At 40.4% G+C, this 21,727-nt stretch overlaps 1 protein-coding gene across 11 annotated transcripts in view; it reads right to left on the bottom strand.

Moving 5' to 3' along the window:
* The window catches only part of PARD3 (par-3 family cell polarity regulator), a 581,703-nt gene that overhangs the window by 177,018 nt on the left and 382,958 nt on the right, over positions 1 to 21,727 (bottom strand). For 10 of the 11 annotated variants that reach the window (XM_010859873.1, XM_010859878.1, XM_010859876.1 and 7 more), the window contains 2 exons: positions 21,075 to 21,302; positions 6,578 to 6,809 (listed from right to left, as the gene is read on the bottom strand). In XM_010859873.1, the coding sequence (XP_010858175.1) occupies positions 6,578 to 6,809; positions 21,075 to 21,302 (460 nt within the window). Of the gene's footprint in view, positions 1 to 1,568; positions 1,694 to 6,577; positions 6,810 to 21,074; positions 21,303 to 21,727 lie in introns of those variants that run through there. The other variant, XM_010859883.1, reaches the window with a different exon arrangement.

Genomic DNA, 21,727 nt, shown 5'->3' with positions numbered 1-21,727 from the left:
ACAAAGTACTGCTCCTGTGTTTCATTAAGTGGGCCTAATTTTCTCCACATTTATTTTAACTGTGTCCCCTGAATCACCAGCAGGCTGCAAGGGATGTCATTCAATTTTACCAATGAGAAACCGCTAACCTTAATCCACAGGGCAACTGGGCCTGAGGCAAAATCCACAAGTCCAGGTGTTTCTGACAGGAGCAAATGGACATTGTTGCAGGCACCTCCATCCTGCAGCAAAGAGGGCTTGCTCAGCTCGGGAGGGGGCGAGGGGATGAAGGGAGGGCTGCAAACTGCTACCAGGTCAGACAGAGGCAACTCCTCACAGGCACCCACCCCAATGCCTTAAGCCCACTTAGGACACGGCTTTCCTCTTCATCATCCCACTTCTCTTTGAGTGGGATGCAGTTCTACACATCTCGGAAACAGAGCTAACTCAGCAGTCTTTCTGAAAACCCAAGGGGCCATGAAGCATGACGGGGCTGTGGAAGAAGGCTTTGCCCTAAAGCAGGGGTCCCCAACCTCCAGGATCTACTGCCTGCTGATCTGATATGGAGCTCATGTAATAACAATAGAAATAAAGTGCACAACAAATGTAATGCGCTTGAATCATCCCGAACCATCCCCACCCCACCCCTACTCCGTGGAAAAACTGTCTTCCGTGAAACCGGTTCTTGGTGCAAAAAGGTTGGGGATTGCTGCTCTAAAGGAAGCAGAGTCTGAGACACACTTGCAAGAGCTCTCACCCCTGTGAAGACAACACCTGGGCTGGCAGCTCTGTCCAGAAAAGTTTTTATAAAGGAACATGCGCCCTCATCCTTGGGGTCTCTGCAAACCTCAGTGTCACTATTTGCCAATATCTCTCTACTTTTCCACACTGGAAGAACGTCCTGGTTCAGCCATCCCTGACCAAAGATATTTATTTGTTCAGAAGCTCCCCCACCCCAGTTTTGCTTTTTTTTTTTTTTTGGTCTAAACTGTATAATCCATCAAGGGATGAACCTTTGCCAAAAATTGCCTTTCAAACTGGCCTGTCTGTCCATCAATGGATGAGTGACTATCCCAACCTACACACCTCATCACCCACAGGCTGTTCCTCTGCCTGCCTGTGACCCCAGCCATCATGTCACTTAATGAAACCAAACCAGCATATCATCTCCTCCCAAAGCACCCATCCTCACAATCGTTGGGTACAGTTGGGTGAGCTCTGAGTACACCAGCAGTGAGGATGATGGTTTTCCACTATGAAAAGGGGCCAAGAAAAGAGGGGATTAAAAACACTTGTCTGCCAAGCAGTAAACCCCAAAGCTTGACATCAAGAACAAAAAGTTCCAGGGGACTTCCCTGGCGGTCCAGTGGCTAAGACTCTGAGCTCCCAGTGCCGGGCACCCCGGTTCAAACTCTGATTGGGGAACTAGACCCCACATGTCTCAGCTAAGACCCGGCTCAGCCAAATAAATAAATAATAAATACAAAATAATAATAATAATAAAAAGTTCCAAAGCAATCAATACAAACATTATGAAACCATCAAAACTGCTGATGTCGTAAACAAAATTTGTCAACAGCCACTAAGAATTCATTAAAAGTAAATTTATTGTTTTTTTTTAAAAAAAAAAAACAAAACTGTGCAATATGTGCTTCTCAAGACATTTGGACTCTGGCTTGTTGCTCATCTCTTCTCAGGCTTCAGTTTGGCCAGGCTAAACGAGAAACACGGTACAGACACACGGTTAGTGAGCACAGGTAAGGGAGACAACCACGACGCGTGTTTGCTATTCTCTCATAAGCCTACGTGTGATCCAGACTACAACATCGCGTTTTAAGATCTGATCGTGTTCATTGTGTTCTTAAGACAATTATATACTGAAAAGGGAACGACAGCCATATATCTGATTCCAACCAAACAAGGTTTCAAACGAAATTATCCTTTACCTCGTACAGAACAGGATAAAACCATGCTGGAGGGACCCAGGGAATCATTGTCAATGTAATTGGAGGATTCAATTTTAATGGTGACAAAGCACCATGGTTTTTGCTTTCATGGTCCAGGGGGCGACGGGCCCTCAGCCGTCATGTGTCACAACAGCAAACGAAGCACCCTTATGAGGCATGAGTGGGATCATGTCCAGGAAGCTTCAATTTTAGACGGCAGACAATTCTATGACATTGAGAATGATTCTAATTTTTCAGGCAAAGTAGCATCAAATTACACTTATTCCAGGGTGAAAAGCGGGGAATACATCGATTTTAAGTGCTTACTATCTGAACATACTGTCCCAAATAAGGGAGTTTATTTTCTTTTTGATTATTTCATTCTGGAGATGGAAACTCACCAAAAAACACATTGCTTAATGATGCTGTTGCTTTCTTTGAAAAGTAGACACACGTAAAACATTAAACAACAGATCTCTCTCCTTCTAAAGGATAGACTTAGTTCCCTCTTTGGTGGCAATTTCAGACAATTGCAGAATTCTAGGAAACATTTTATGGTATTAAATTTGAATAGCCAAGCATTCGAGAACCAGAATATCCAAAGGAATCTGTGATATCAGAGGGCAGACAATTCCATGATATTCGAAAAAGAACGAAGGCTCTAAATCAGACCCTCCTTCTGCCCTGCACTTTCACAAAGAATGATCACATCAACAAAGTCATGTTTATCTGTTTCGTAGAGAAACCCGGGTTTCTCAGATGCAAAGCCATTTTAATTAAGGCTGTGGGAGTGCCTTTGGGGCAAGAGAAGATGTCATACAAGGACAAATTCATACAAACAAGGAACACTTTACATTTGTCACTTGATTCCTTATAGATTTAAATTTGTGATTTAAAACTTGCATTAAGGTAGCTTTTGCATTTCATATACTCCATAATTTATAAGCAGACATATAAATATGACTCCCAATATTCTTTCCTAGAGCTGTTTATCAATAATTAAACCATTTTTATGACTACTATTCAATACTCAGAGTAGAAAACCATGTCATCTGTATAGACCAACGAATAAAAATACCTATTCAGGGTGCCATGGATTCCTGCAGTACAGTTTTAAAATATATATATATTAGCATGTGTAAAACGGAAGCTAGTGGAAAGCTGCTATGTTGCCCAGGGAGCTCAGCTCTGTGCTCTGTGATGACTGAGAGGGGTGGGATGGCAGGGAGGCTCGAGAGGGAGGGGATATACGTATACAGAGAGCTGATTCAGTTGTATAGCAGAAACACAGCACTGTAAAGCAATCATACTCCAATAGCAAAATTTTTAAAAAATATGGTATATCTATTTGGCCCTCATCAAATGTAACCAAAACTCACAGACAACTTACAGGGGAAGGAAGAGAGTGTGTGTGTGTTTTGGGAGCAGGGGAGGGGGATGGTGGGGAGCAGAGCCTGCGAGCCTAATTTGAAGGAAAGTATATCATTCCCTCAAGAGACTAAAAAGAAAAAGTTCACATGCCTAAAAAGCCAGACATGTAACATCTAATGCTCCTTACCCTTCCTCTTTGCTTTCTGTTAACCAAAAACAGAAACAAATCATAACATCCCCCACCACACACACCCCGCATCTCCTTACAAAGTGTTCTAAGAAATTAAATGCACATACACTTTTTGATTAAGGTATTTTAAAGCAACAGCACTAAAAGAATCTCATCCTGTTTTCCTCAACAGAACAAAAAAAAAAGGAAGAGATTCATTTTAAATCTTACTATCTTCCCCTTTGTTGTTACAAAAAAAAAGGAAACATAAAAGAATCAACCCAAAAGTCTATTTAGTCTCAAATAATTAGATTTAGTAGGTATGGAGGCAGTATAAAAAATGCTTTGAAAAATCTAACAGTGCTTTCAGAGTCTTCTCAAATACTAAGGGCATATCATAATGGTATGAAGGAGTGCCAATAGACAACCAAAGAAAAAGTTTATTTTACTCTAATAAAGGGTCCTCAACTCATTTTCAAGGAGGTGTATTCGGCAAGCTTCAATCATTTCCCTAAAGAAAACCAGTGGGAAGAGAGCCACGTTCTAGGGAACTCGACAAGTTACTGCAACCTGTTCGGATATATCTGCATTGTCCATGTGGTGGTGTGTGGCTCTCCTGGGAGGAAAAAATAAACTGTTTTGTGGAATTCATACACTTCCTGGGGTAAAAGGACTCCCGACACAGCTAATTTGAAGCTGCCTGCATGTAGCATCAGCGCTCTGCCGATACAGTGGGCATAAATCACCTAAAAAGCAGAGATCATAGTATATAATAAAAGGATTAGGAAGTGATGAGTTTTGAGTAGTCGTTATCTTTGTCATAGAAGTTATCTAATTTTTAATAATGGCTGGGTTTAACAGTCAGTGGCAAAATTTCCAAAATTGATCAACTCTCACAAGTCAGCATGAGCTTACTCCAGCATATCTGTCCCAGAAAAGTGTGAATGTCCATGTGTTTCTCAGTAGCCATTCTTAAGCATTGGGAGGCTATAAACTTAGTTTTTAGGAAAAAACTTTCAGGCTGCACTTAAACAAAAAATGTGATTTTCAAGAACACTCAGGCCTCTGAAGTTACAAATCAGTCGTCATTGTCACAGAGCTGGCTTTCACTACAGGTTAGAGGCATAACCTATAGCATTTGATCTAGTGTACATGTTCGCAGTCGCTAAGTTGTGTCCAACTCTTGGCAACCCTGTGGACTGTAGCCCACCAGGCTCCTCTGTGCGTGGGATTTCCCAGGCAAAAATACTGGAGTGGGTTGCCATTTCCTCCTCCAGGGAGCTTCCTGACCCAGGAATTGAACCCGTCTCCTGCACTGGCAGACAGATTCTTTACCACTGAGCCATCAAGGAAGCCCACATGTTTTACAGAACTTTTAGCTCAGAAAACATTGCATAGGGTTGCATTTAGGGTCCCTTTGAAAGAAAATAAATTTGCCAAGTGCCCCCACACTCACCATTCCTCTAGCCCCCAAAAGAAAACTCTACCATAAAGCCTCTCTTATTCTGGAGTTGCAAGTTACAGAAAAAAATAATGTCTAATTAAAATAATGTATAAATTTCTAAAATAATTTACAAACAAACTAGAATTTTGCTTATTTCGTATTCCATGAGGTGACCAGAGCACTGAATCCATCAGATAATGGTTGGCTGATGAAGGACACCTACAAGCCTTCAGGAAGACTTCACTCAGGAGCGGGTTGTAGAAGCAGGATTGGTCTCCAGGCCAAACGTATACATTTTAGGGGAGGTTTCCTCTAATTTCATAGTTTTTGATTCAAAGAAGACAGGGGTGCAAATTCCCTCAATGTTAATTGATGGGCAACAGCCTAATTTCTGTGTGTTATTTAGATGCCTGATTATGAGCTGAGAAGCCTTCTGACTAACACCAAAATGGAAATAAAGTGGCAGTTAGAGCAATTCCATCCATCAGTGCCCCTGGACATGAAAATATAATGATGAAAGATGATCTGACTAAAAATGCATTCAGGAGGAGTGGTATATCAACAAGAAAAACTCCCGTATAAAAGGATGCTAATTCTAGTGTTCTGAAGCACTGAATATGGAAATGTGATCGTATTTAATTTAAAGCTGATACTGCTCATGGGCCAAGCTCTGTGTTATCTACGCCTATAGTTTACTTCCTCCATGCACTTGACTTAGCTCTGGCTGAGTCTATCCACAGGACACATCTGGTGTGTGTATAGCCTGCAGGTTGGGCTTGAGTCCTCAACTTCATGGTCTTGACTTATCTATAACTCCCTGAATTATTGAGGTCAACCCCAGGACCATAAATCAGGAAATTCTATGAAAATAAAAACTCTTGTTCACATTTTACAATTAAAAAAAGCTAAAAGGAAGGGATTCATAATGCAGGATAACGACTTTTTGAAGAGTTAAGTGGTGATACCATCTGTTTTCAATTTTAAACCATCATCTTGATATGTTTAGGGTTTTAATTTATGGAACAATCAAGCAATCTTTATATTTAACATTAAATACCTGAATATTATAAATCACCTCCAATGAACATTTATGGGAGAGTTTCAGAGCAACTTCTGAACAACTTGTCACTTTTATTGTGTAGCCATGATTTGTAAAAAAAATGATATGCTAAGTAATCCTAGAGTATAATTTAGGGGCACAAAAACAACTGTCAGGAAACAGCCAGAGACTGCATTTAATGAAATCTTTACTGACTGAAGCAATAAGTATTAAATTAATCAACACAGCTTAATTGAAGCTCTATTTGTAACATTTTTTTAGACTTGTTATTAATGAGCCTTTATGCACTACCACTAACTTGAGCTCCATGTTCAGTGTCAACAATGAACCATTGTTCACACACACAAAAGAATAAACAGGGGCTGTGAGGGCCCTTTGTCTCTGTCCCTCCTTCCTCTCAACAGTTATTTACATGGTTGGCAAGATAGCATCTTTCAGGCACTTTAAAAGGGTCTGAAATAGCTCCAGTGAAATCCTTAAGAAAGTAAAAACACGGCAATGAAACCTGGGAGTTAGAGAGGAGTCTCAGCTGACCTCAAAGTCCTCACATCTGGCGCTGGCCTGGCACTCACAGTGGGGACGGGCCAGCCCCGCCCGGTAGCACCTACCTGAACATGTCTCCCAAGCCCCTCAGCTTCCCCTTCTTGGCTTTCATCTTCTCCTTCTCCTTGTCTCTGTCTTTCTTCTTTTCTTTGCCTATTTTCTCTTTCCTCCGATCGGGCTTCTCGCCTCTGTCTTGATTTCCATTCATCTGTCTCTCCAGAGAGTGGGAAGGCTGGTCGCTGGCTGTGGATACAGATTCCCTTCCTGATCTCGAACTTTCTTCCGTGTCTTCTTCCACTTAAAAGGAAACAAACACACAAAAAAGATAAGGAACATGGGGAACCAAAGGGATAAAAATAAGGAGGTTGAAGTAGTGTGAGGGTTTCTTTCCCATATTTCCAATGAGGCTTGCAAACACTGTTTATCCTGCGTAGAATTAGAATGGAACACGTGATGTAGATGACCACCATGCATGTGTGTACTCCTGCATGAAGATGACGGGCCAACGGTAAGACAGTAATAGTCACAGTAACAGTAATAGCAATGGTAACAGTATAGCATTAGTAATAGCAACAATATATTATTAGTAATGGTATAGTATTAGTATAGTGATAGTAATCTGAGTCCCAGACCAGATGGATTCCCTCATGTTGATACGGAGCCTGTACTGCTGTGGGGATAAGCAAGCCCTCATCACACAGCTGACCCCAAAGATCCTCAGTATCACATTTGCAAAATGAAAACAAGCAGCCTCTCACCAACAGTTTCCTTTCCTCCTGTGTAAGGGGGATGAAGCTCCACCCCAGCCCCTCATGGATTTGTTCAGTTGCACCCCTCACTAGTAAGCACACCAATGTCAACACAGGACTTCTTTCCTCAGCCTCCCAAATATGCCCGTTTGTGATTTCTGCATAGAGAAGAGTGGATGTTCACAGCCTCTCTAACTTTTTCCTTATATAGTACTACATTGTTATTGTGAGGCCAGCATTACAAGCCAATGTTACTATATGTTCTAATCTGAAATAATGTTGCGTTTTGGTTGACACAATGATAGGTGAACAGAGAGGTGGATGGAGCCATGAAGGCATAAATCCACAGCCTCACAGTCCTTTGAACTTTGCAGATAAAAGCTATACTTTAGTGATAACAATATTCCATCCTTTGAAGCAACACTTAGTCAGCATATGGTCCAATGGTACCCCCAAAACCTTTTGCATTTGAAAGAATGACAAGTCTCCACCTCCAAAAGAGCTTCAGGAATTTCTATTTTAGGACGCAATAGATGTACACACGCACAGCCATCCTCATAAATCCTTTTCCAGATTAGCTGCCTAAGGTTTTTCCAAATATAGTAAGAATTATTGGGGCTCCAGGGTACCGCTTGAAATCTGAGGTCATTTCCACCCCCCTGCATCAACAAAAAAAGTAGGAATCAGTGTTTTTGAGCTTCTTTTAACACAGAACCATATAAGACAGAAATCTTTCACAAAGAACCAACCTCTAGATCAAGTTAATATACCTTCAAGTGAAATTCAGTCTTGCCTCTCCACCAGAACTTGAGTTAGCAATACACAAAATTACGAGTATAAGAAGACCAGTCTCAGTATCATCTTATTTACAAGACAGAAACACTCACAGCCTTGGAAAACAACCTTAGGATTACAAAAGGGGAAGAGTGGGGGGAGGGATAAATTAGAAGTTTGTAAAATATACATGCTATTATACATAAAATATATAACCAACAAGGACCCACTATATAGCAAAGGGAACTCTGTCCAATATTCTTTAATAACCTATATGGGAAAAACATCTGAAAAAGTATGGATATATGTATATATATCACTGAATCACTTTGCTGTACACTGGAAACTAACACAACATCGCAAATAAACTATGTTCTATCGTGAAATAAAAATCAAATTAAAAAAAACAACATCTTAGTATCTTAGTGTCCTATTAAACTCTCACAGCTCTTAGATGATACTAACAAATGATGTACACAGATCTTAGAAGATACTAACAAATGATGTAAACTTGGTTAAGGTACAACCTTAACCAAGTTTAAAAAAATTTTAATGCTAATTATTTAGCTAATAACCAAAGAAAGTGTAGAATTCTTTTGTTTTCACATTTGATTAAAAATATGAGGCAACCTATTTTCCATACCATCCCAGTCTACAGCCAAAGAGTAAAAATACCACTGTGTCTAAATCCAAAAGGTACTTTGGAAGTCACTTAGACCAACATCTTCCATTTCTTGCTAAGGAAACAGAGGTTTGGGGCCAGCACACCGCCAGTGTGGGGCTCTCTGTACTATATTCTGGCACAGTTGTACCTCAGCCAGACCTTCACATGTTTCTTTGATCAACTCTGTTTGTGATTGCTCAATCCCATGCTTCATTCAGCATGGATGCAGGTCATCTATCATCCAGTCACTCCACTCTCTGCCCAGAAGATCATTCCAGCAGCCAGCACCATGTCTCAAGAAACCCACTGCCAGTCTCATGTGGTCGTCCAGCGCTGTGACTAGTAGCTGCTACTGAGGAAATCACTCCCGTGGTTAGAACCAGTGTGCACAGGGACTCAAGGACAGGCTTCCAACCAAAGCAAGGCTGGCTTCCCTCTGCACTGGGGTAACTAACTGGGAGCCACTCTCCTCCTCCAAGGGACAAGCACGCATTTTCAAAAGCTGATCATTTTAGTCTCTGTCAGTTCATATGGAAATAGGAATTGAGAGGGTTTGTTAGAAAAAGCCAGTTCCAACTTTCAGATGGACATTGCTAGAGAAAATCCATAGCCTTACAAATAACTGCTGAGTTAAGGCTGTGATTGTTGTGTTGTACACACAGAGCAGGGAAAGAATAATGGTCCTGGCCCAGGGAGGTCTCACTGTATAGCCTTTTCCAGTGGGTGCTCCCCAAGAGAATGTAAAATATAGCTTAAGCAGGGTTGCAGCCTCTTGTCTGAAAACATCCTTGAACTTCGCTGTGCTCTATCTGGTTACAAACTACTGCTTCCACATTTTGTGGGAAATGAGTATGGCCTCGACTTGGAGGCAATGGACCAAATCATGAAAAGACAGTTCTCAAAAGTACTCAGGAGCTACAAAACCTATATATATACTCAAGTTAGATACAGGGAGTAAGTAAGTCAGGTCGCTCAGTCGTGCCCGGCTCTTTGCGACCCCATGGACTATAGCTCACCAGGCTCCTCTGTTCATGGGATTCTCCAGGCAAGAATTCTGGAGTGGGTTGCCATTTCCTTCTCCAGGGGAACTTCCCAACCCAGGGATCGAACCCAGGTCTCCCACATTGCAGGCAGATGGTTTAACCTCTTAGCCACCAGGGAAGACCCAGATAAAGGGATGCTAGTCAATATTCTACAAGTCCTGCAGGCAAAACTCATTTTACCTACCTGTCCAAAGTGCTTTGTACAAATTTTATGATTGTACTTCTCATATGATACAATCACAGGTCTGTTTCCCACTCTCTAAGCTTCTAAAATGAGGACCACTGGCCAGACAGAAGCTGCCTATGAATGACTGTTTCACAGAAAGATTAGTGGTAAACTTGACTCATGACTTTATCCCAACCAGACAAACTTTTACCCACATATCAAACTTTTATCTCCACATATCACTATCCTCTGACTTCAGAATGATGCCTATGTTCCTCTCATTAAGCCTGACAACACCAGCCACACCCCAGTGACAGTAGCCACAGGGAGGTCGTTGCTCTTGGTTATCTCATCAGTTTCTGGTAGGGTTTTAACTATTATTGTTAATGCTGTACATATTGTCTAATGGATTGTATGACCCTCTACAATGTCTGAAACTATAAACAAAAAAACGAGCTCAATAAACATAAATGACTTCGTCTTCCACAGCGACCATTATCATAAATCATGAATGGAAGATCAGAAGCGATTCTGCTAGTTTTCTGCCTAATAGTTTTGGCAGAAGCACACGGGGCATATGTCTGCTCTTGGCTCTGACACAGAAAAAAGGCAGCGCCTTCATAACTAACTATATGCTGAAGGCACATTTGGTGCCAATTCCTTTCATATTCCCAATAATTTCCTGGTGTATGTAATACGACTTATCTTCAAAAGCGGGTGAAGCAGAGAAAATTAGTATTAAATCATTTACTAACTCCAGGTTTTGTAACCTCATTTTGTAAAATCAAAACTCCTAGCTCAGTTTCCTGCTCAAAGCAAGTGGACTGTTTTACAATAATACTTGTACATTTGAGAATTCTTTATGCTTGTTCTGAACATTCTGATTTAGATAATACACTATCACAGAAACTCTTCTGGGGGTGTATGGGTGTAACTAATCCTTTCAAATGCCAACTAATTAAAAATATTTAGCAATATGTGGCTTCCTATGTATAAACATAAGATGTTCTTTTAGAGTATTACATTATATATGCTTCAAACACTAAAATTATTTGATAGAGAAAAATAAGAATCTCACTTTACCCCATTTCTAGGCAGAATTACTTTGGTTTTTAAAAGCTTATGTAAATTGGTTACACATGCTTAATTTTTTTAAAAAATGTATATATTCAAGGTCATTGATAGACTACTCAAATTATTTTCAGTTTTAAAACCAATCTTTGTATAATTCATATCAGCTTTATAATAAGGTAAATAAAATACTTTATTCCCTTAAAAAACACAAAAGATATTCAGATAAACAATTTTCAAGGAAGAAAAGCACTGGTGATATATAATGCACAAATGACTTGATCTATTGTGTTCATACAGTAAATTACAATGAAAGAATGAATCATAAACCTACATTTAGGTAATTTACTATTTTAAATGCTATATAAATTTACATTTTTTTTCTCTTTATTGTTTCCTTTCTTTTTGCAGATAGTCTGCCCAAAGAAAGATGATTACCTCCTTCCAAACAAATGGAAATTTCTATTTTTGACGAACATTTCTGCCTGTTTCAACCTGCTCTATGCACTACACTATCAGTTGCTTTCCCATGTGATTATCTGTAAAGACAGATATTCTGAAGTTTCTCTTTTTAAAGAAGGTATAACATGAAGCTGCTTATTTCTCTTCCAGGCAGCACGTTCTGCAATTAAGACATACCTAATTACCATATTTTCAACAGATGCAAATACAGCGCAATTAAAATTCTATTCCATGTGACAAATTCAGCTACTCAGTTCTGCAAGTTATCCTATTAGCACTGGGTCAAGAAGTTTGGAAAAGATTAAGCCCTTAGATAGTAATAGTCGTTGGGAAAATGACCTTAGGTGTGCACCGAACCTCAAAGTTCTGTAACTTCTGCCACAAATAAACACTTCATTCAATCTGGTCATCACACACAATTCACTGTCAAGAGTTGACTCTAAGCCACATGGTCGTTCACCATTTTTTTCCATTGAGAAGCAATACAGTTTGGGGGACTGTAATGATCTCTGTTGCCTGCTCATCCCAAATCTATTTCTCCCTTCCTCCCTTCTAATGGAACTCTGATTGTGTTCAGGAATGCGGTCCAGCTTTGAGGGATGAATCCATTACTAGATTTACCCTGGCCTATGGGTCCCTGCCCCTGTCCACTCTTATTAGCACAGGAACGGCCCCGACACCCTGAAAGGACATACTCTATGCTTGGGGAGATGACTCACTCCCTTCACTTGGATGGGATCAAGAAAGTACTAGGATTTTGAGCACTGCAGTTACCTTCTGGATAAGCTGACTTGTGGATGGTGTGGCAGAAGGATCAGAAAGATAGCAGTGCTTTGATAACACCATTACGCTGTGTAATCAGTAATCCCCGAAGCTGCCCAACTATAGAACCAGGTAGGACAGTGTATTCCCTCAAGGTTTGAACTGGTCTAAACTGATTTTTCTACTAAATGCAGCTGAAAGCATCTTAATAGGTACATTACATAAATCAAACTTCAGAGCAGCTGTGGAATATCCACTCTACTATTTATCACAAGTGTAAGATTTAGCAGTTAATATCACTCTAGGCAGCTTTGACAATTTTACTAAAATTAAGTGATTTGCTCAGACTTGTTACTAGTGTGAAATGAGTTGGTACAAACATTTAGAGAAATAAAAAACAGAGAAATACAAAATTAAAATGGTAACATTACTTCTTATTCATCAGTGAACAAGTACTCTCCTTTGAGGGCATAGCTCAAAAGAGTGTTATTAAATATTTGTTGAATAGATTGAACAAATAGCCCATTATATGAAAAACATCCTTTATTGCTCCCTGTTTAGAAAGAGCTACTCTAGTAATAGCAATATCGAATAAAGAAACACATACTCTTGAGTAATTTACAATTTACTTTGCAAGACAAAGGATTAAAGGTAGTAATTAGACACAAGAGCATGCAGTCTTCAGAATCTACCTGCTTAAAATTTTAAATGAATGAGTTAAAATGTGGCATTAATAACTGGAAAATTTCACTAGATTTAGCAAATCCACTGACCACTACCAATTTCTACTGACTAATGTTAGTTAAAATACAGTGTAATAAAAATAAATGAGGACTGAACTCCCAGGTACTGCAAAGTCCAGTATAGTATTTAAGAAATTTTTATTATTAATAAATATATGTTATCTTTGTTTCTTATTTTAGTGGAATATTGACTTTGGAAAAGGAATAAAAGATGTAGGAAATGAACAGCTAGTGACACAGATGGTGTCGAATAATAGGATCTGCTTTTCTGGACCCTGACTTTTAACATTAGAATGATGAGCTCTTGGCAATGGAAAAACTTAGCTTTTTCAGAACATTTGAAAAACACACACACACACACAAAGCTGGCAAGACACACGAAGAATTAAACAGCTTTTACACTAAAATGTGGGGTGAGAATAATAACTGATATTATGAAGAACAGAGAGTATGACTGAAAGGAGAAAAAGGCACGAAGGAAGTGGTTGACATTTATCAGCGGTCTTAGAGAAGGGGTTTCTGTAACTGGAGGAATGTTCAAATAGTTGATTCCTAAAACCCAGTGTTCTAAAATTAGATTATTTCACTAAAAAAAAAAAAAAAAAAAACCACTTAGTTTACATAGGGGTAAGGAGTAGAGAGAACAAAAACAATAAAATCACACTTCTAGAGATTAAGACTTATTACCAAAAACAATTCTTCATTTCTACTTTATGTTCTAAAGTTTCCTTTAATGCCTCCCTTCAAACAAACAGGCAGAATGTTGCTGAAGATCTTGGTAGAATGTCACTTCCTCTATCTCTCCCTGTCCAAGAGAATGTAGCAGAACAAATACAAGGGCGGTCGGACCCTCCAGTTTCTGAACCTTTGTAAATTTGCTTTCAGTGTATAATTAAATTTCACATTCAAATAATGATCTATAATGGGTACTGTTTCCTGTCCACAGAGAACAACGTATAAAGAAGCTGAAGGCTTTCCTTTCAACAGACCCAATGGACTGACTACACAATGAAAACAGTAGTACTTATAACCCCACTGTTGGAATTGCCACTAAGAATTTTATTTTTATCATGGATTCAACTGGTGTCAAATGTATATTTTAACATATACAAAAAATTTATGGTGTCAAGGAAAGGGAGTCCAGGTCACTGCTCTGATTCTTTTAAGTGGGAAAACAAGAGCAAAAATAAAGAACAACATAAGAATGTGCAAATGTGATGGAACAGTGAAAGGTGAGCTTTGCTATTTAATGAGAAGTCAAAATGACTGTCCCCTAAAAGTCAGTGTTCTTCTCTCCCATGCCATGCAACCCTTATTGAGAGATCCATAAAAATTCCTCGATGTTATAAAAATACTAAGAAGGCTCATACACATCTGTATACAGATTTCCCTTAACTTCTAGTGGGGTTATGGCACGATAAACTTCAGCATAAATGGAAAATACCGAAGTCAAAAATGTACAGAATATACCTAACCTACCAAACATCACAGCTTAGGCTCATCTACCTTAAAAGTGCTCCGAACACTGACATTAGCCCACAATTGGGCTCAGTCATCTAACACAGGGCCTAAGTTATAACAAAGTGTCAAATGTCTCATGTAATTTAGCGACTACAGTACTGAAAGTGAAAACCAGAATGGTTTGGGGCTGTTTCCTTTATGATCACATGGCTGGCTGGGAGCTGCTGTTTCCTTTGTGATCACATGGTTGACTGGGAGCTGAAGCTGCTGCCACTGCCCATCATCTCCAGAGAAAATCTGCATTATCACCAGCCAGGAAAAGACCCAAGTTGAAAGTTAGATGTACAATTTCTACTAAAACCACGTCACTTTCAAACCACTGTAAAGTCAAAAAATCCTAAGTTGAACCACTGTTAAGTCAGGGAACGTCCATACTCAGAGCTCTAGAAAGTCAAGGGGAAACTAGCTAGGTTGGGGGAAAGTATCTTGAAGAAGGAAGACAACAGTCATACACAGGAGAGGGTAGGGGACAGTCAGGGCAGGGAGAAGACAAACCTCAGGGACGACACATGGTCTGGATGAGAACGCATACGGGAGCTTGAAGGACCGTGAGGACAGTGTGACTCCAGAGCTTACTCAGCAAATAGAGAGACAGTCAGACCAGTTATGAGATCCTAATAGTAACTTCAGATATTAAATAATGAGAATTGGGGCTGGATTGGGTAGAAGGAGTGAAATTATGAGATTTCATGCAGAAAAATTAAGAAAATTTGGTAATGGAGGGATTATGCAGTGAGATGATAATTCTAAGTTTCTGTGCCTGGAGGTACTAGTGAGAAAAACCTCATCACTATCATCCATCTATATGTGTGGGATGCTAAGCATGTAAATGCAGTTTCTTCCTTTCTTCTGGCTTTGCCAAGCATCATTACTGACCTGGATTACCGCATTACTGTCCTAGAACCAATCTTGCCACCAACACTGCTATTTACCAGCCCACCCCCAATAACCCACCCTCGATTCTACAGCCCCAACACTCATATTCTTTCACTTGAAATTCTTCAAATGCTCTTTAAGGTCCTTAGTATGAACAAAAATTATTTAAACAAGGCTGTCTGCAAGCTGTTCTCTGCATATGTCTTACATCTCACTCCTCACCACGCTCTCATCTGCACACATCAACCTCAATAGGATAATGGTGGTCCAGAGATGGTCCCCCTCCCTAAGCTCCCGACAAACCCCAATGAAGACCACTCAAGCAGGATTACTCATCTCAACTCATACCTCTTGTGAGAAGCTTCCCCTCCCTCCCCTCTTCCACACGGGCTGAGTGGGTGCCCCACGCTTTGGTGCCATGGCAACCTGTGCATTACAAAGGCCCTTAACCATTAACCATACTGCTTCCCAAGAGTTGGTTTGCCCAGTGGGTTGAAGCACCCTTGGCCTCTCTGAAACTTACAGCCTAAATATCAGATTTTAGGTCCCATGACTCATTAATACTTGATTGCAGTTTTAATGTAACGGATTTTCCCATTAGGAAGTTTGTTTAATATTGTAGAAAACTCGCAGGACTGCAAATCACAAGGCACGCATTCTGATTTAATTCCTAAGTACTATCTTAGTCAAATATTTACATACTTTTTTCTTATCAGAAAATGCTTCAAATGAGGAATCTATAATTCAGACGCTTCAGATGTGACTTTTCGTCATACTTTTAGCCTAACTTACTTTTCACCTAAAAAAAGAAATATAAGGAATTGACAGCTTTGGCTTTGTCACATGGTTATACTTCTATTGCATTCAGAAATGTCCTAAAATTATCCAAAGCTCCTTTTCTTAAACTGCAAGTGATACTTAAGTATACAAATTGTCATAAGAGGATTAGACAGGTTATCCTTATTCCCAGCACTTCAGAATAAATATTTTTAATAGATCAACATCCAATATCCAAAAAGATAGATTAACCAAATGGTAAATCCTTTATAAAGTACTTCTGAAAACCATACACTGAATTCTTCCACTATAGATTTATGGTAATCTGCTGGAGATTCTTAAGATAACTACCTAATTTACATAATTTTGGCTCAAATAAGTAGTGACAAAAGATGGCTAGAAATGTAGAGCATGCTAAGAGTCGAAAAATCTGAGATACTCGTGTAATCTACTATTTTGAAGCTAACAAAATAAATGAAAATTAATCTTGAAGCTCTCAGATTAGCTAACTTCCTAACATAAATTCAGTTTCTTCAAATCTCATACTGCTAACCTAAGTTATGCATACTTTAGAGCAATGCTTTTTTTTTTCCCCTTAGCTCCTGTTAAGAGTACTATAAGAAAGCAGGCAAGCTCCTTAAACGCAATCTGTCTCTATGTTTTCAAGGAATACCGTTCTCACATTTAAAATTGTAAACTGGATAGATCTTAAAATCAAGAGTACAATGAATAGGACAGTCTTTGGTTTTGCTGTGTATCACCTCCTCGACCTCGACAGAAAGCTGTTCCTGAAATGATAGCAAGGCTGACGACTTTTAATAGAGGGTAAAAAGGGGGTGGGGGTTGTACTCTATATTTTCAAAAGTAAAACAAGTCAATTTTATGTAGCATCCATGTTCTTGGTTTCAACAGAAGCTGATTTATGACGGGGGCTGTAGGAGCCTCTTGCTGAGAGCCAGGCGGGAAGTATGATTTGCATAGAAGAGGGAGCAGATTGTAGATGCCCTGACCTGTCAAACACAGGTAGGGCCTCAGAGATAATGGGTCCCAGAATACAAAGCTCCATCTTGATCCAGACAGACACAGACAACGTGGAGAGGCCAGATGGATTAAATGAGAGACAAAAACGCCGACTTCTGCCATCTCCACAGGAAGCACGTAAGTGTTACAGAAGATGACAGATACCAGATACCACACGGATCCCGCCCGGGTCTCCTGGCCCCCACTGTTGTGCGCATGCCACGACTGCAGCACTGCTGAGAGGAGGCAAGCCTGCTCCAAGCCTGAAAGAGCGTCACCGGGGAGGAGCTTGACCCAGCTGACAAGAACAATCAAGTTCGCCCTCCACGTGTGTGACTTCCGCCTGTAAAGAGGGAAAGGACTGCATGGGACAGACACAGGCTGGGCGGGACAGGTTATGCCCGCCCCCACCCCTCCACCCATGCTTCCAGGGTGTACAGACGGCATCCTCACAGGACGGCCGTCTAACAGAGACCGTCAGCTGGGACAGGGTCCTCTCTCAGAGCACTGCACAACAGTGACGTGGCGGCCATAACTGGCCCCTGAGGCCCACCTCTGTACAAGAAGGGACCTCAGCCACAGGGTCCCACAAAGCACGAAGCCATCAGAGCTCAGACATGCGGCCAGGGACAGCGTCCACATAGTAAGGATGCAGGGCAGGGCTGCACAGTGAGGGCATGAGCATAGACACGAACGCAGACAGAGAAAGAGCGCGTGCAGAACGCGCCTCCAGAATCCACTCTGCAAAGGGTGGGGTTTAGGCAACTAGAAGAGGGAGCCAGACTCCTTTCTCACACCTGTACCTAGCCATAAGGAAAGTCGACAGTCTCATAACCACCAGCAGTAACACCAGCCTTGACAGATCTTTTCTTAGAGAAGACCAAAGAGTTTGCTGAGGCACAGAGGTCTCGGACGCCCAGGTCCAGAGTGGGACACAAGCGGGAGGAGTCAAACGTCAATGCCACCCCACGCGCTGCTGCCGTCGCACGCTGCATCTGGGTGTGTGTCTCTCACGCACGCAGTGGTGCTAGTCAAGCAGGAGCCCATTCACTGATGTGACAGTCACTGACTCCGACACCTGGCCGAGCTCTGAGCCTGGTCACGCAGGAATAAATCATGGTAGCATCTTTCCTTGTGGATTTTACAGATGGTGAGCGAAGCAGGAATGCAGGACTGAGGTCGGTGGGTAAGTGAAGGAGGACAGAGTCGTGGGAAGCTAAAACTGGAAAGCAACTCAGAAACGGAAGCAGAGCTTTTCCAACTTTCTCTGGCAAACTGTGGACTTCCCTTTTTTAAACTTACAATTGACAAAGAATCATAAAGTATGAAGAGTGATTTAAAAACCCCACAACAAGGAGTTCCCTGGTGGTCCAGTGATTAGGACTTTGTGTTTTCACTGCCAAGGGCCTGGGTTCAATCCTTGCTGGGGAACTAAGATCCCATAAGCCTCATGGGAATAAATAAATCCCCAAGACTGTTGCAGTGACAGTGGGTGTGGGGGGATCCGGTGGCCTTGATAGAGACCACCCGCTCAGCCTCCCACGAATGTCCCAACTCCCGCAAACCACCGAGCCGAGCCTCCTCACTAGACACTGAGACAATCTGAGCATTAATGGCCTCGGCATCCAAAGCTTCGGTTTCACAACTGAAGGAATTAAAGAAGAATTTTAAGCAACTTGACCCAAATTCCAAATGGGTGAGAAGAATGTGGAGGGACTCCAGGCCAGTGCTCAGATCACTTTAGTCGTATAGTTGTGACAACCCGCGCTGCAGACATTTGAAATACACAACAGTGGCCTCTCTCTGGCCATACCAAGTTCACCAGACTGTTCTGGGAGAAAATATCGTCAAGTCAGGACTCTGTGGAAAGCCAGCACTTTGTGGTTGCAGGTGAACGAGTCAGGGTGTGTCTCCCAGTTCTTATCTAGAACTTCCCCTCCGGTTCACACATTGTAGTTCATCTACTCACTTGGTTTTGTCTTGATGATAGTTGAGTACAAAAGTTTTAATATGAAATACTTAAATTGGTTATTTCCAGTTAAAACCGGAAGCTAAGTTTATGTCAGAGACAAATTTAGACGTTCACACGGTGGGAAGCTCTAGAGGCTACAGAATTAAGAACATGCCTGGTACTGATCGCTATTCCATCCCCTGCTGCATTTGAAATACGTGGTGTATGTGAGAAAATTGCATTCTATGAAGGAATTTAAATAACATGTGAACTAGGACAGGAAAAAAGCTCAGGAGCCAAAACTGTATTTGTTAAAAAAAAAAAACAAAAAAAACAAATACTGAGGTGCCAGAGCACTGGCTCTCTTATTAAATGTGCACCCAGGACAGAGGCAAGATCTCTAAGTGATAGAGGGTCCCCACCCTAGAAAGGCAACGCAAGTAACACTGGGTGAGACTGGCAAGGAGCCCCTGAGACGCCAGGAAAAACCCGAGAGGGTTGGAAGCTCATATGACTCAGGAGCCTGGAGACCAGGCTTGGCAGCAAAAATAGGAAATATGTTCTTCATCTGGCAAGAATGGGCTGCATATATTTGAAATCACTGGCTGGCTGGAGTGAGAAGCTGTCCAGATTTAAACTAAGAATTAGGCGGGGGCTGGGGGGATGCAGCGCTCCTCTACTAAGTTTTGCTTTGCATGTTACATTGTAGCAGAAATATTCATCTTTCCAAACACACTATATGTGACAGGCAAAGATTATATAATTTTGCTTTGCATCTCCTCAGAATCTGATTTCCATTTGAAACTCTCCTTCCCCACCACAGTCTTCCTTAGGCATGTGTGATGGAAGTGGTCCCCCAAAAGTTACACTGTCGTCGTTTATAATTCACCTAAATGATCTCTGCTTTAATTTTGGGTAGGGGTGGGTGTCTCCTGCTTTTCTTTATCCTTTCTTTCTTCTTTCTTTTCCCAACAGTGTTTCTTACAATGGTTAGCTGGGTAGAGTTACTTTAAGTTAAAAAACTAAAATATGAATCAGTAGTTACGAACAATATAAGCGAATCAGCAGTGTTTTCTATTAGAACTCAAGTCCATTCTCTTCTAAATAAATACAATGCTGAGTTTCCTTCTTATGTTTAAACTGAATGGGTATTTTTATATTCATTTATAAATGTTTAACTTCAACAACTCCCTGAAGCATACATTTATATATATTTATAAATGTTACTTTTTTCTCAATATATCAATACTATGGAAAACACATTGCTCATTCACAGTAACCTTTAACTTTCAATAATCTTGGCTTAAAATGTTTGGCAATTTGGAAATACATATACATAAATATATCTTACTAGCCTAGTTCAAGGAAAGAGTAATTCATAAAAACAAAACAAAAATATGTTATCAAAATCACAGATGATTACACATATTCATTTGAGATATATTACAGATATACTGGACAGCAGTGGTTTTCAAATATTTTGGTCTCAGGATACCTTTATACTCCTAAAATTTATTAAGGGCTCGAAATTTTTCTGTGGAATTTATCTATCAATATTTACTGAACTAACACTGAGAAAGTTTAAAAATACAAATTACTTTTTAAAAAATTATAGATTTCATATTAGCTGAAATCACATTTAAAAAAAAAAAGAAAGAAATCTGTATTTTCCAAAAACAATTATTGAGAAGAATGGAAAATCTCTTTAATATCTAGTTGAAAAGATTCTTCTATCTGCTCTGCATTTAATCTCTTGCAATATCACATGATATGTTGCCTCTAGAAAAACCACTGTACATTTGTGAGAAAATAAGAGTAAAAATGGTAAATAACATCTTCTTTGTATTATGAAAATAGTTTAGACCTCCTAGATCCCTCTGAAGGGATGCTGAGGTCCCCGAGGGTTCCCTGAAGCACACTTTAAGAACTGCTTCACTATAGAGATGCTTGTCATGGCTGTTCCTTCGGACGCTGTACACTTACACGTCTCCATGCCTTCGTCATCATCGTCCACTGCAGGTTTGTCATAGGACTTGTCAATGGCAGCTCTGAAGCTCTCATTGCATCCCCTTCCTCGGATTATCCGTGGCCTAGGGCGATGGAAAGGAATGTCCCCATTCAAAGTCACCTCGGCAACTGCTGTCTGCAGACTCTCTAAAGAGCTCGACTTCTTCAGACCCAGGGAAGGCCCCACATCTCTGCTGGGGGAACCTTGGAAGTTGGCAAAAACAAAATGTTAGAATGAGTGGTGAAAATTACATGGCTGAATATCTATGAATTGTAGAAAATATCAGGGACAAATTATTTGTTCAGTGTCTACTTCTGGAATGTGGGTAGCAAGATATAAAAAGTAAAGTGACAGTAACTAATTTTAACCTTTCCCAAATGGGCATTAAATTTGGTCTATTTTCTCTATTCTCATTAGGAGACAATTTTAAGCTAATAGTTTTCATTTTTAGCTCAACAGATAAAATCTTTGTCAAATCATTTGCTTCAAGTTATGTTAATAATCTAAAAAACCAGAATAACGCAGAAAATCATTCTGCAAAGCAGGATGATGAAATGGCTAAGGGAAGCAACCAAGAGTACACTTTGTGACTTAGCTTAAAACACTTTTTAGCAGTTTACAGTTATTT

Source organism: Bison bison, unplaced genomic scaffold (genome assembly GCF_000754665.1).
Source record: "Bison bison bison isolate TAMUID 2011002044 unplaced genomic scaffold, Bison_UMD1.0 scf7180017864461, whole genome shotgun sequence".
Lineage (NCBI taxonomy): Eukaryota > Metazoa > Chordata > Mammalia > Artiodactyla > Bovidae > Bison > Bison bison.
The sequence above is the reverse complement of the archived record's forward strand: the minus strand, read 5'-3'. Positions and strand labels throughout refer to the sequence as shown.